General features: G+C 49.6%; 1 protein-coding gene across 1 annotated transcript in view; it reads right to left on the reverse strand.

The window, feature by feature from the left end:
- Positions 1-271: 271 nt before the first annotated feature.
- The window catches only part of Tst (thiosulfate sulfurtransferase), a 30,477-nt gene continuing 15,046 nt past the window's right edge, over positions 272-15,702 (reverse strand). The window contains exons 2-6 of the mRNA XM_051189317.1: positions 15,063-15,123; positions 10,526-10,908; positions 8,666-8,814; positions 598-710; positions 272-436 (exon numbers count right to left, since the gene is read on the reverse strand). Coding sequence (XP_051045274.1) covers positions 345-436; positions 598-710; positions 8,666-8,814; positions 10,526-10,908; positions 15,063-15,084 — 759 coding nt within the window. The 5' untranslated portion in view covers positions 15,085-15,123 and the 3' untranslated portion in view covers positions 272-344. The remainder of the gene's footprint in view (positions 437-597; positions 711-8,665; positions 8,815-10,525; positions 10,909-15,062; positions 15,124-15,702) is intronic.

The raw sequence follows: 15,702 nt of genomic DNA on the forward strand, positions 1-15,702 counted from the left end.
TTAGGTTTCTGTGAGAGGAATAAACATCAGAAACAGTTGAAATCAGCCAGGGGCCACATGAGGTTATAACCTAGAAGTGTCCAGTAGAGGACCTGTCACCTAGAGCACATTGACACAATTCCCCCAACTCTTCCTGAGGTCATGGAAGAAAGCATGGAGAGAGGGGTCTGGAAACCCTAGATGCTCAGAGCATCTGTCTGTCTTCCTCAGATGTTCCTCCAGCACTACACATGGGCCCTTTCCCAGCACTGAGAGGAGCACCACACAGGGGCAGGGCTCAGGCCTGGGCCTTTCTTTCTTTATTGGCACCACTCTCCTTGAGCTTCCTTCCAATGTCCTTTCAACTACTTGCCCTTGGACCTGCTCTTTTCTCCATACTTCTCTTCCAGCGCCTTCTGCAAGTTCATATTCATAGCATTTTTCCGATGCCACCGCCCTGCAGGGGGCAGGGGAAGAACCATCACAGGGGCTAGCACCTTCAAGGAGGTCCAGACCCCAGTGTCCAAACCCAGGACCCTGCCTCCTGCTCTGCACCTTGCAGCCACCCACCCTGCCTGTGGAGGAGAGGGCCACCCCCTCAGCCCAGCATCTACCTACCCAGCTCATCCGTCTTCCTGCCATGCCAGTGTTCTACATCCCTCACGGATTTCTCAATCACCTCTGGTGTGTAGGAAGCCTTCATGAGGCTTTTTGTCTCCTGGGGTGGGCCTGTAGACACCATGGAGAAATCCCCAAGTCATTAAAGGTATGGCACCCTATGCTGTATGTCAGTGCCAGTTTGCTCTGTGGGTGGTAGGCATGGAGGAGAGGGAGTCAGAGGGCTTAGCATGGCCTCGGTATTTAGGTTATTTAGGCCTCTGAGCTTTAGGTTATTTACCTGCATGAGGGGACAAGTTCTTCTTTCAACCTTGGGAAAATTAAAACCCATCTTTTCTAAATAATTTATTTTTATTTTATGTGCATTTGGTGTTTTGCCTATATGTAAGTCTGTGTGAGGGTATCAGATTTTAGTGTTACAGTTGTGAGCTGCCATTTTGGGGGGCAGAGAGTTGAACTCCGATCCTCTGGAAGAACAGTCAGTGCTCTTAACCACTGAGCCATCTCTCCAGCCCAATTAATCCCATCTTTAAACTCAGCTTCCCACGAGGTCTCAGGAAATGGACCAAATGTAGATACATTCTTTGTCAGACTCTAGCATGAAATGGCCTTTAGCCCAGTTCCTGGAAGACTCCTTGTTCCCATCTGGACACACCAAAACAGTCCACTGTCCACATTTTTTGTTGGTGGCGTGGTTCCTCAGCTCCCCCAAGAACCGCCCTTTAGTTGAGTTGTTGCTCTCTGGGATTTCTCTAGCTCAGAACTCCAAATGTTTCCAAATTCTTCCCACAAACTAGTTTCAGAATCCGGTGCTCAGATTTAGTCACAGCAAGGAGCTCACATCTCTGGCACCAGTCATTGTGTCAACCAGTTTCTGATCACTGTGACAAAATGTCTGAGCCAAACAACTGAAGAGAGCAAAGAGGGATTTTGGCCCATGGTTCCATAGATTTCAAGGGTGTGGAAGCAGAGAAGCTCACATCATGGTAGCCAGGAAACATGGAAGATGCCACACATATCCAGGATAGACCTCCTCCCTACCCCACACCCCTCCACCTTACCCCCGAACCCCTCAACCCTGCCCTCACCCCTCCACCCTGCCCTCACCCCTACAGCCTACCCAACCCCTCCACCCTACCCCCACACCCCTCCACCCTGCCCCCACACCCCTCCACCCTGCCCCCACACCCCTCCACCCTGCCCCACACACCTCCACCCTACCCCCACACCCCTCCACCCTGCCCCCACACCCCTCCACCCTGCCCCCACACCCCTCCACCCTGCCCCCACACCCCTCCACCCTACCCCCTAACCCCTCCACCCTGCCCCACACCCCTCCACCCTGCCCCCACACCCCTCCACCCTGCCCCCACACCCCTCCACCCTACCCCCTAACCCCTCCACCCTGCCCCACACACCTCCACCCTGCCCCCACACCCCTCCACCCTGCCCCACACACCTCCACCCTGCCCCCACACCCCTTCACCCTGCCCCCACACCCCTCCACCCTACCCCCCTAACCCCTCCACCCTACCCCCTAACCCCTCCACCCTACCCCCTAACCCCTCCACCCTGCCCCACACACCTCCACCCTGCCCCCACACCCCTCCACCCTACCCCCCTAACCCCTCCACCCTGCCCCACACACCTCCACCCTGCCCCCACACCCCTCCACCCTGCCCCACACACCTCCACCCTGCCCCCACACCCCTTCACCCTGCCCCCACACCCCTCCACCCTACCCCCTAACCCCTCCACCCTACCCCCTAACCCCTCCACCCTGCCCCACACACCTCCACCCTGCCCCCACACCCCTCCACCCTACCTCCTAACCCCTCCACCCTGCCCCCCACACCTCCACCCTGCCCCCCACACCCCCTCCACCCTGCCCCCACACCCCTCCACCCTACCCCCTAACCCCTCCACCCTGCCCCACACACCTCCACCCTGCCCCCACACCCCTTCACCCTGCCCCCCACACCCCTCCACCCTACCCCAACCCCCTCCACCCTGCTCCCACACCCCTCCACCCTACCCCCTAACCCCTCCACCCTGCCCCACACACCTCCACCCTGCCCCCACACCCCTCCACCCTACCCCTATACTTTGACACACACTTAGTTGGTATCTCTGGAAACTACCTCCCAGACTATCCAGGTGCCTGTTTACTAATCTTCTAGATCCCAGTCTAATCAATGTGACAGTCAAGAACAATACCATACTAGGTCAGAGTTCTACACTGAGCCACACCCCCAACCTGCTGTGTGTGTCAATCTCCCAGGAGCTAAGGATAATTCCAGATGCTGCTTCCCAGGAAGTCGCCCATTGAATCAGTCCTCCTAGGAAGCAGTTGAGATGATTGTTCCCTGCTCACTGCTGGGGCACAGACTGAGGCAGAGTGTGCAAAACCACACAGCTGCAAAGTTAAAGAGCTCTGCCGGGAGTTCAGCCTTTGGATTTTATGCCCACCGAAATAGGAGGCAGAGGGAAAACATCCTCCATTGACCCGAGGACACCTCACGCCCCCCCCCCCATGAAGACGTGTCTGCTGTGTGCCTGAAATGTCAAAAATAACTAGAAAATAAGGAAGAACTGTGGAAAAGGACACACACACACAAAATCTGACTCTGGAAAATAAGAAAGCTCATGCAAGTTTTTAAGAAAAACACAAATAGAAAACACAAAGAAAGCATGGATCAACCCAAATACATCAGCAACAGAAATAAAAACTGACTTCACTCACTGATTACAGAGAACAGATTGTCAGAGTAAATAATTTCTAGACCTATACTAGTTAAAGCATACATCTGAAGAAGAAAAAAAAAGACACAAGGAGAGTATATATATGAAGGGCTAGAAAAAGATGCATCAGCCAAGTGTTAGCTGAGCACAGCTGCCCTCATCATCGGACTAAACAGCCTGTAAGTCAACAGCAGTAGGAAAAATAATGATCATGGGGACTGGCACTATAGCTCAGCAGGTAAAGGTGCTTACTGCCAAGTCCATGACCTGAGTTCAGTCCCTGGGACTCATATGGTGAAAGCTGAGATAAGACTCTTGCAAATTGTCCTCTAACCTGCAGAGGCATGCCTTTGAACTAGCACCATGTTTCTGAGGTTGCCTCATCAAGCATCTGAATAGACACAGTAAGATCAAAAGAGAAATTGATGAGCATGCTACCGTCAGGAAGAATTTAGAAGTGCATCTTCACTAATTAATAGATCAAGCAAAGAATATTAATAACAAATGGCAGGATTTGTGCAGAAGCTATTAACAGGCTTCTCCTATTAAAGCAAACACAAAACCTCTAGCCAAAACATGATCCGAAAGCTCATGAGGACACCTGCAAAAGCAGCTGTGGGCTGGTCTGTGACAAATCCCAGCAACATCAAACATCCCAGCAATATCCTCAGACCAAATTCTCTGAGGACAATGCCACCAAGCTAGGAGTCACTGTGAAAAGCAGATGTTCAAGTCTGGCGTTTACAACCGCAGGTTTACATAACAGGGTGAGTTAGAGGTTTGGTTGAAGCCCTCAGTCCTGATGGCAATTGGGGATCAAAGCTACAACATGGACGTTTCTGGACAGAATTTGAAAGCAGGCCCTTGGTGAGGCTGCAAAATGGTAGGATTTCAGGGATATGGTGGCTAGTATCGTTTAAAACGGTTGCTTTGGATTTTTAGATTCCCTGAGGCAGAGATAAAACCAGCTTCTCACCTCCTAGAATAAATCTAATTAGATAGGATTAGGGCTTGCTTCAAGAACTTGTGCATTGCCTTAGTCTGGAGGATGCCAAGATAACAAAAGGCTTCACCCTGAGCTGATCGGTAAGAGCACATGTGGGCCAGCTGTGCTTCCAGTGCAGGGAACCCCCATGTTTCCATGAATCAGCAGCAGGCAGTAGAAAGGGGTGCAGCCCCAAGACCCTGATGAGTCTTATCCCTAGGCTTTCAGAGAGTGGGTGCACAGGCACCAACAGGAGAAACACCAAGAACATCCCAAACATCAGACAGCATGGGTTGGAGTGTGAGGTGGCAGCAGGACATGCCACTATTGGTTTCCAACCCCTGCCACACTTCAGCCCAAAGCAGCAAATCAGTGATTTCACTGCTTTCAGGGCCTACCCTCCTCTTCATGAATCCTGGCCCTGAGGGCTGAAGCAATGGCCAGTCCAAGCCAAAGCCAGAGAGAGAGAGAGAGAGAGAGAGAGAGAGAGAGAGAGAGAGAGAGAGAGAGAGAGAGAGAGAGAGAGAGAGAGAGTGTGTATTCATGTCTGTGTGTGTATGCATGGGGGGGATGTTGCACATGTGTTTGTGTATTCTTGGAGGTATTCCCCCAACACCATCCCACCTTGGTTTTTTGAGACAATGTATCCCACTGGCCAGGAACTTGCAAGAAAACAATACTGGTTTAATAATGAGAAAAACCAGTTCGTGGAATTTATTACATGTATAAACGAATGAGCAGAGGACCCTGACTCATCTAAAAGTCGGTAGCACAGGTAGTTAACAAACTCAACATCTATTCAGAATTTAAGAGGGGAGAAAACAAACTAGGAATAAAAGGGCCTCCTAAACCCAGTAAAAAGCATCTTCAAAATTCTCTTACAAGTATGGAAGGCCCAGATCGGTAATCCCAGCTACCCAGGAAACTGGAGTATAAGGATCATAAAAGTCCAAGGCCCGCCTGGACTAGAGTGGATTCAAGGCCAGTTTGAATAATTTAGCAGGGCTTTGTCTCCAAGGAAAAAGAAGGCTCATATTGAGTACTTGAGTACTTACCTAGTATTCATGGAACCACTACTCAACCTCCAATAACAAACGTTTATGTTTAAGATACAAATGTATTGATATATTTATGAATATGTGTGGCCATCTAACTATAATTATTCAAAAAGATCCCAAAGAATCTATAATTATTGGAACTAATACACAAGCTTCTAGGTATGGGTAATATGCAGAAAAAAAAAAGATTGGGCCAGCAATATAGTTCAGTGGGACAGTATTTACCTAGCTGGGTTTGAACCACAGCACTACAAATAGGTAAATAGGCAAATGAATAAAGCAGCTATTACATAGACCAAAAGTAATTGTGGAGACTGAACCCAGGGCCTCAAACACACTGAGAAAATGCTTGGCTGCTTGGCTACATCTCCAGCCCCAGGAAACACCATTTTAAAAAGACATCTTCTATAATAGGGATGGTGGTTTTTATGCCCCAAGCATTTGTGAAGCTGAGGTAGGAGGGCCACCCGGAGTCACTTTGCCTGTCTGAAACGCCTGATTGCTGTTCAGCCAATAACCAGGCAGGAGAGAAAAAGAGGTGGGACTGCCAGGCGGAGAGAATAAATAGAGGGAGGAGCAAGAAAAGGAGAGGACAATGATGCCAGGGTCCGGCTGCCTGCCACATAGCCAGTCAGAGTAAGAAGGAAAGAAAGGTGTATAGAATAGAGGCTAAGGGTAGATGGGATAATTTAAGAAAAGCTGCCTTGAGTAAGAGTAAGTCTCCATGTATTTATTTGAAGCAGGGCGGTAGTCCCCCAAAGGGTAAAGAAAGTTCTACACCGGAGCCTCTTACTTGTGGGCACCTGAGGGCAGACAGCTGCAGCCCTGGGGATTAGAAAGGAATCCTTGCGACTGTCGACACAAGTACACTTGAAGTGTATTAAGGGTTTAAAGCAAGCCTGAGAAAGTGGAAAGGATCATGCCCGTGACTCAGCTTGCTCCCTCCCTCCTCCTACTCCCCTCCTTCTCACCCCTGAAAGGCTCTGACTCCACAGCCAGGCAGCTATTCCTTCAGGCAGTTTGGGGCAACTGCTTTGAAATCAGCCTTAATCCCGCTCACACCCAAGTCCATTCCTGAGCCTGCTCTGTGCACTCCACTGTTCCACCCTTACACAAATACTGACTCCTGTGCTGTATGACCTGCGCCCTCCTGAGCTGCCACGTAGCACACAGTGCAATCCAGATGTGCAGTGCACCAGCTCAGCTACTGGACCTGAAATGTCTTCCAAAGGCCAATGTCAAATGTTTAATGCCCAGTTTGGCACTATGGGGAAGTGGCAGAAACCAAAATAGGGTCCTACTGGGAGACTTCGGGTCATGAGGCTTTGCTCCCTCACATACTCCCTGACATGATGCTGTGCCTCACCACAGCCCCAAAAGGACAAGAAGCCAACTGACAGTAGCCTAAGTGACCTCTAAATGCACAAGCCACAAGAAAGCTTTTCTCTACTTTTTGGTTTGACTTGTTTTTGCTTGTTTGAAAAAGGTTTTATTCTTGTCACCAAGGCTAACCTGGAACTCACTAGGTAGTCTGGGCTGTCCTCAAATTCACAGTAATCCTCCTGCTTCTACATCCTGAGTGTTGGGATTACGGACATGTACTACCACACCTAGTTAACCTTTTAATAAGTTGATTATTTTGGGCATCCCTATTGCAATAACAAGGCAAATAGCAGGCCACCACAATGTACATACCCCTCCTGGATGTTTACAGTCCTATCTGGTCCCACAGCTCTCTGTGTCCTTCTACACTGGAGCAACCCTTCATTCCAGTTAAGCAAGCCCATTACTCTGTCTTCTACACTAGCTTAGAAAAGCTACCTGGAAAAGACTTTCTAAGATCCATGACCCAGGCTGCTTCCTGTCTGGCTTCTCTCCCTTGCAGCAGTGCAGCCAAACCTCACCACAGGTGCCAAGGTGAATCCCCATAGTTGGACCTTGACACGGGCACTGACCGTCACATGCTTAGAGTGCTACAAGTCAAAGCCATCATTCTGGTGCCAATCTCCAAGCACAGGCTACTCCCACCTAGTTTTAAGGAACCATTTATATGTCAGTCACTTCAGAAAGCCCAACAATGGCCCCTTATGAACCCAGCTTTGAGAGCCAGAAGCTGGTTCCTGCTCACCCTTGGTACACTTCCTCAGCCTAAGCTGGGTGATGGGGACATGGATTCTTAAGAGCAGTATTCTTTTATGCTCATGTACACATTTTATAACATTGTACATAAGAAGTCTATGGTGAAGCAGTCAAAAAGAAAAGGCAGAATCCTGGCTCCAAAGAGAGGACAATGTGATCTGATCTTCTGACCTAGCCTCCCCACCCCAAACCCCTCCCCTTCATCCCCTCTCTCCCCACTACCCCCTGAGATACCTCTTCCTCAAGCTCAAAGAAAAACCCAGAGAGGCTTCCAATGTGTGTCTGGTTCCTTGGGTGACAGGGATCTAAGCCAAGGAAAAGTGGTCTGCCAGACCCTGGGAGCACTGGAGACAACTGGAGAGAGGAGGACCCAGTAAATTGTGCCCTTGACAGTGAAGCAGAGCTGAAAGGGTATAGAGAGAGGAACCCCTGCATGTGCACCATGTACCCCATCTCAGCAATTGAGAAAAGCCTTGGGAATCCTGTTACTCCTAGGGACCATCATTGTGAGGACCATTTCTCTTCACATAACAGGTCTTGAGCACTTGGCTGCAAGCCCAGCTGTGGCAGACCAAATTACCCTTCCAGAAATGGTACTCCTCCAATCTTTTCTCCAGTTAATGTCACCACCAGGTTCCAGGGAAGGTAAATGGGTGGCATGTCATCTCCCCTCCCCCACCCCTGCCTGGAATCCTGACCATGGTTGCACAAGGAGGGGGCTGAGGCCCAGAGACATGAGGGCTCCTTACTCATAATCATTCCCAGCTAGGGAGTGGCCAAACTGACCTTTGAACCCAAGAAAGTGGATATTATCACTGTCACCAAAGGTGTCAGTCAGATAAGGGGTACTGGGCCTCCCACTTTGTAGGTTAGGGAACCAGAGGTGTCCAGTGTGGGGGCTTCACTGCCCAGTGGGCTACACCACCTGCTCAGTGAAGACACCTGCTAGGGACTAGCTAGACAGTCCTGGCATTCTCATAGGACATGCCAGCATTAGGGATGTCTTGGGTACTTGTAAAGTGAGTATCAGTGGGGCTATGCACTTGGGCCTTAAGGACCAGGTAGGGTGGACACCCCAAAGGCCTTCTGTGTTCAATGTTCTCTTGACCACACATGCTCACAGCCCCACCCTTGCCTTTTAACCTGACCTTGAAACAAGTTGGACCTCATGTGGTAGCCCAGGTCATAGTAGTCTGCGAAGATGGAGGACATTTGTGCAGGGCTCTGGGTCCTGCTGGGCCATGAGCTTGATCTCTTCTGGCCCTCAAAGATTTCACCAATGGCCCTTCGAGCCTGATGAAGAAGGCAAGGACAAGAGACAAATGATGGGAAGGTAAGGGTATGTCCTCTCCCCTACCCTGCTTTCCCCACTGTAGGCTGAATCCCCCAGGGCAAGCTCTGCACCTCCCCATTCATTTCCTCCTCCCAGAGAGCCAAGTCTTAAGTAATGGCAATGATTCTGCACACAGTGAGCTCTTACTGTGTGCACCATCAGGGCAATGATTCTACAAACATTGAGTTCTTACTCAGGAAGAGGGTCTTCAAAAGGTGATCTTGTCCCCAACGTTTTAGAAATGAGGAAACAGAACTTTGAAAGGCCAGGCTCCCCTCAGTTAACACAGCTAGGGAAACCCAGAGTAACTTGCTGCTATCAAGGCATCCCACAAGCCTAACTTCTTAGTTTACACTAAGACCAACTTCTTCCTTATATCAAGAAGGAAACTGAGGCTCTAAGGGACAGGTCTGGGCCCATGAATCAGGAAACCTGATTATGAGCCCCAGTTCTGACATAGAGCAGTTGTTGACTTTGGCAGGCCTTGGATCCTCTCTGGGCCTCAGTTTCTCTGTTTGTAAAACATGGGTTTAAGACAAATCTGATAGCCTGAAAGTAGCTTTCAGCTCAGACACTTGCTATTTCAATAGCACCCAAGACCTGTGTCTCTGTAACTGTGCTGCAGAGGCCGATTGTGGCTAAACAGATACAGTGTCTTCCCAAGGCCAAGAGCTGCATGAGTGACCATACCCATATCCAACGGAACAAGTCCTTCCAAGTAGGGAGGGACATTTAAGACTGTGACCCACCCCCACGAGTGTCTGATGGGTGGGGTTGTTTACCTTGAGATAACAGATGAAGGCAAGGGGGAGGGGCTGGCAGTCTTTTATTACATGGATCACATGGCCTTGTGGCTCTGAGATCACACACACACCACCTCTCCTGGTCCTAGTTATCCTGTTTAAAAGGAAACCATAGCCTCTGCCCTGCTGACCACACATTGAAGTCACTACAAAGTTTGAAATTGCAGCCCTAAAGTATGTCTCAGAATACCAGAGTATGAGGCGAGCTTATCCTTTGACTAAAAATGACAGGTGATTATAGTCTTAATTTCCAATTGATGAGTAATGGCTGTCTAGAAGAATAGAGAGGTAGGAAAGAGTGCCAGGATTGATTAGTCATGTCTGCCATGAATAAGGCTAGACTTGTGGTATGTATGCCATGGATTTGGTTTGGGTGCTTCATTTTGCAGATTTAGAGACAGAAGGCCAGAGACAGAAAGCAATTTAATGAGAGTCACTTGGGCTTCTGGAAAAGCCACTGCTGAAATAGAGCCACATCCCAAACCCAGATCTCTGATACTCAGTCAGTGCTCCTTTAGGAGATGCACTCAGGTTGAAATGTCTAATGCAAACAAGACTTGCAATTGCAGTTGGTAGCAGACTCTAGAACCCACTCTAGAGCCTCATTCCACATGGCTGAGTAGATGTGGTTAAACTGCTTAGCCCCTCTTGCCTAGGACTTCATGTGAAATGGAGGCAATGCCTCTTTCCTCGTAGTTGCCTTGCACAAAGGCTTCAGACAGCACACAGTGCCTAATGTGTAGCAGGTCTTAGTAACTGCCACCTTCTAACAGTATAGGGATGGTTTCCAGGAATGGGTTTTGAACCCTCATTAAGTCTCCAAGACAACCCCTCTTCCATTCAGTCTCCCACATCTCTGCTTTGTCACCTGTTCTTCGGAGATCAGATGGTCCACCACCTTGCTCCCAAACTTGTGGCGGATGTTTTCAGGAATGACACTGTCCTTCTGGCTCAGAGATACTGTCCGCTCTGGGGTCTCCCTGGCTTCTCTCGAGCTGGATCTAGTTGCCCCCTTCTTCAGGTCCTCAGACTTTGAGCCCATGGCCAGAGAAGTCCTGCTGGCAGGAGTCGGTGGCGGAGGTGGGATCTCCAGGTGGCCCTGGCCCAGGGGGCTGCCTCGAGGGCTCTGAGAGAGCCCTGGATGGTGCTTGAATTTGGAGCTGTCCACGTTGCTATGGGCAGCCCTCCAGGAGTCCATGTCCTGCTGGCCTTCCTTGTTGTTGGATTGGATCCTTGTCAAAGTGGTCGTACCTGAGCAGGGAGAAAGAGGGAGGAGAGAGATAGAAAGCCACAAGAGCAGTGGAGAAGCAGGAAAGGTGACAAAGGGGCCGGTGACAGGGAAAGCAGACAAAAACCAGAGGGCATGGAGCAGAGAAGTCAGAGTCCCAAGACAAGGTGAGAAAAGAGAGTTGAGGGAAACAGAGGGAAGTCTGTGCAGACCTCCACAGGACAGGGTTGTCTCCACAAGGCCCTTCCTGGCTTTGAATCCTAACAAAGCATTATATGAATCCAATAGACATGGGAGTGGCAGAAATGACTCTTGGCCAAATTCCAGTCTGCAAAGTGCTAGAATGGGGCATAAGCCTGGGTCTTTGCCCCTGTCCCATCTTTTCATCCCAGCCACCTCCCAGGACCTCAGAGCCACTAATGGCTCCCTCTCATTCCCACTTGCATCATCACTCCAAGACTCCACTCCTATCATTCCCGGCTCCCTCAAGGGACTGCTGACTCCTCCCTGCACACCCTGAAATATCCCATCTCTCAGCCTCACCCAGGGCCTGTTGGGTCAGGCCCTTTTTAAAAGAATTTTTAACCTTTGCCAGGCGGTAGTGGCACACACCTTTAATCCCAGCACTGGGGCTTTCCCCTGCTTAGAGGCAGGCGGATCTCTGAGTTCAAGGCTAGCCTGGTTTACAGAGCTAGTTCCAGGACAGGCTCCAAAGCCACAGAGAAACTCTGTCTGGAAAAAAAAATTTTTTAACCTTTATTTTTACACATATAGGTATTCTGCCTACATGTACACACATGTATGCAATGCCCATAGAGGCAAGAAGAGAATGTTTTTGGATTCCCAGGTACTGGAGTCACAGACAGTTGTGAACCACGTGAGTGCTGGGAATCAAACTTGGATCTTCTGACTGAGCAGCTATGGCTCTTAACTGCTGAGCCATCTTTCTAGCACCTACCACCACCCCTTTCTTGAAAGTCATATCAGACCCTTCCTTCAACCTTCAAGTACACACACACACACACACACACACACACACACACACACACACACAAACACCTCCTGTCACTGGCCCAGGCACTGTCCACAGCCCATACTCAGCCCTGGTTTTTCCTTTCTACCTCACTGTGAGTCCCACAAGGCCCCCTTTCTCCTCCTAGATAAGGAAAGAGGGTCTCACAGGCGAAATTCCTGTAGGGGGCCAGTCTCAGGCCTTCCACAATATCCCCAAGGTGCCCAGAATGAGTCCTTTTACGTAAGGGAGAAGACAAGTGGCTTGGCTGTAGCATCAGACCCATGAGAGATACCAACACCTCATCCAGGCCAAGAGACCTATCTCCTCTCATTCTAACTACAGGCTGTGTAACCATTGATGGCCTGAATGGAGTTAACCAGGAGTGTTTTCTCTTAGTAATATGGTGGTGTGCCTTCCAGTAGATCCACTGTGCTTGAGTCCTCAGGCCCCTTACAGCCTGCCCCAACTCTCACAGCCTGATCCACCCCCACAGCCTGTCCCTATCCTCAGCCCCAGGAGCCAGCTGGAAATGTTTGGTTAGCTTTCCCCTAAGTATTCCAGAAGAGTCTTCCAGCCTACAACAGACAGTTTGTTTTGCTTTTGTGTATAAATGAAATCCAACTTCATTCTGCATTCTAAGTTGCTGTTTAAAAAACATCCCTGCATGCCAGGGATGCAGTCCACATCACAGAGAAGGAGTTTAAGAGTCCTTCCTATTTTGCAGACCCTGGCTGCTACCCTGCTATTGGGTGGTCCCCAGTCAGGTTTTTATGAAAGACTGATGCAAACATCAGCCTTTACTATGACTTTCTTGCGCTATTGAGAACCAACTCCTCCTTTCCCCCAGGGAGAGAGAGCAGAGAAAACTGGGTTCTCTCCCCCTTCCTCCCCATTTCCTCCTGTCCATCTTACTCCACTCCTTGTCCCCACTCCTTTATTACCCACAAAAGGCAAAGGGAGAAACTGTCTCCTAGAGCCAGATGGCCCTCCCTCCCACTCTGGGTTCTGCCCAAAGCAGTGGGCAGCCAGGCAGTGGTGCCTCCCAGGACAACAAAGGCTGAAAGAGTAGGAGCTGAGGGAGAGTACACAGCATTACACACAGAATTCACAGCACCTGCCTGGTCAGCTGAAGTTTCACCTGCCTCTAAGAAGACAGAGCCAGGGCAGGGGTGAACTCCACCCACACCCCTTCCAGACTCACACTTCCTGACCCATGTCCCCAGCCTGCCCTCTTGGTTGCTTCATCTGCTGAGTCATTATGAAGTAACAATAATGCCTAGTCTTCTGCTGCTCCAGGGTTGGTAGCACTTCAGGCCTGGGTGTGTCCTCAGCAGATGTCCATTTATCCACTGTGTGCTTTCCCACTATGTGTCTGGCAATGGACCAGGCTCTAAAGTGACAAGAGTAAAGGAAAAGAGCCAGCTAGTTTCTGAGCTCTAAGAGCAGAGTTTTTGGATGGATGTGATGGAGGATAGATGGGATGGATGGATGGATGGATGGATGGATGGATGGATGGATGGATGGTTAAATGGATGGATGGATGGATGGAATGGGATGGATGGGTGGATGGATGGGGTAGGGTGGGGTGGGATGGATGGATGAATGGATGAACAGATGGATGGGATGGGATGGGATGGATGGGGTGGGATAGTGTGGTAGTTTAAATGTAATTGGCCTTCATAAGCACATAAGCACTATTAGGAGGAATGGTTTTGTTGAAGCCAGTATGGCCTTGTTGGAGGAAGTGTGTTTCTGTGGTGGTGGGCTTTGAGGTCCCCTATGTTCAAGCTACACCCACTGACATAGTTCACTTCCTGTTGCCTAAGGATCAAGATGTAGAGCTCTCGACTCCTTCTCCAGCACCGTGTTTGCCTGCATGCTGCCATGTCTCACCATGATAATAACTGACTAAACCTCTGACACTGTACACTACACCAATTAAATGTTTTCCTTTGTAAGAGTTGCCATGGGGCTGGAGAGATGGTTCAGCAGTTAAAAGCACTGGCTGCTCTTCCAGAATTCTTGAGCTCAATTCCCAGCAACACATGGTGGCTCACAACTATCTAATAGATCTGATACCATCTTTCTTTTGGCATAAAGGTGCACATGCAAATAGAGCAGTCAATCATAAAATAAAAAAAAAAACTTTAGCTGCTAGAGATACAGCACAGCAATTAACAGCACTGGCTGTTCTTCCAGAGGAGCTAGGTTCAATTCCCAAACTCACATGCAGCTCACAACTGTTTGTAACTCCAGTTCCAGGGGTATCTGACATCCTCACACCAATGCACATAAAATATTTTTTTTAAAGTTGCTGTGGTCATAATGTCTCTTCAGAGCAATAAGAAATCCTAAGATAGATGGGGTAAATGGATAGACAGATTAGCGGATAGATGGATAGATGGATGGATGGATGGATGTTTGCATTTGGCCTTCCTAAAATCTTGGCAGAGTAAGTAAACCCTGTTTTGTTTACCACCATAAGCATGGAAGAACCATGAACAGAATTTTTAACTCTGGCTTCTTTATCAAAACCCCCTTCACACTCACTAAAAATACAGATTCCCTAGTCAGAATGCCCCAGGAAAGGTCCAGAACCCATGGATGTAAAATAGCTCCTGGACTGACTTGGGTCACTGAGAAGTTTGAGGCAGCTGGTGCTCCTGATACTCTCTCCCCATGTGCTTGCCATTTCCATCTACCCTGGGGGAGTGTTCCCAGAGCTGACCTGGCTCTGTGACACCTGCATAAGATTCCTTTCCCCTTCCAGGCTGGCAATTTTGTCCCCAGTACCTAGAGCATAGATGCACACCCTCTACACTACCATCATCATCCTAGGCTGGGCTCAATCAGGCCTGATGTGCCCTCAACCCTGGCCCATATTCTCACATCTCTGTACTTTGTGTGCATAGGAATGGCTGCCAAATTCTCCAACAACCTCATCTTAACCCAGAGAAGCTAGCTGGAGACCCAGTCCTCATGCAGTCAGAGCTCCCAGGCCTGGCAACTGGACAGCTCAAAGGTCCTTCCCTCCAGTTTTCTTCTGCACTTAGAGTATCCTGGGGTCAGTTAGACCATTCCATCTGGAGACCTTAGCAAGACTGAGGGAGATGAGGAAGGGAGTCCTCCACCCCATCCCAAGAAGCCTGTCTCCCATCCTACCTGGTCTGTGGCCCAGCTCCATGGACTCTGGCTCTGGGACCCGAAATTTCTGAGCTCGGCCCTGTAGACAAAGCAGCACACACTGAGTGGTTTCAGGTGACAGTTTCCATAAAGGGTGACATCTGAGACCTGATCAGGGAAGCCCCAGAGATCCAGCTGAGCCATGACCAGGCTTCCTGTGCTGCAGCCATCACTGATCTCTCAGCAGCTAGCACAGTTCAGGCCCCAGAACCACCTGCCATTCACCAAATGCTTACTTACATGGCCTTTCTCACATAGCCACATTACTGGGATTCTCTTACTCTCTCCTAATCTCCCATCTCTTCCTTCTCTCTTCCAGCAGCTCCAGGAGGCCCTGGCTGTGGGACTACTGCCTCAGCCCCCACTCTGACATTTGTCATCAGAAGAGGCACCCATTTCTACATTAATACTGCCACATGGTTCTTCGTGGATGCCTGGATGAAAGGTCTGTGCTCCTGACTGACTGTGCTCCTTACACATGGGGCTTAAAGCATGGCCCCTTAGGGTGAGGGGAGCATGAATACCAGGGACTCATGAATGCTTGTTCAAACCTCACCCCAAGCCCATTTTGTGCATGAGTTGTCCACTGCAGGAGAGGGAAGTTCACTAGCAGATCTTG

The sequence above is a fragment of the Phodopus roborovskii genome, unplaced genomic scaffold (assembly GCF_943737965.1).
Source record: "Phodopus roborovskii unplaced genomic scaffold, PHOROB, whole genome shotgun sequence".
Classification (NCBI taxonomy): domain Eukaryota; kingdom Metazoa; phylum Chordata; class Mammalia; order Rodentia; family Cricetidae; genus Phodopus; species Phodopus roborovskii.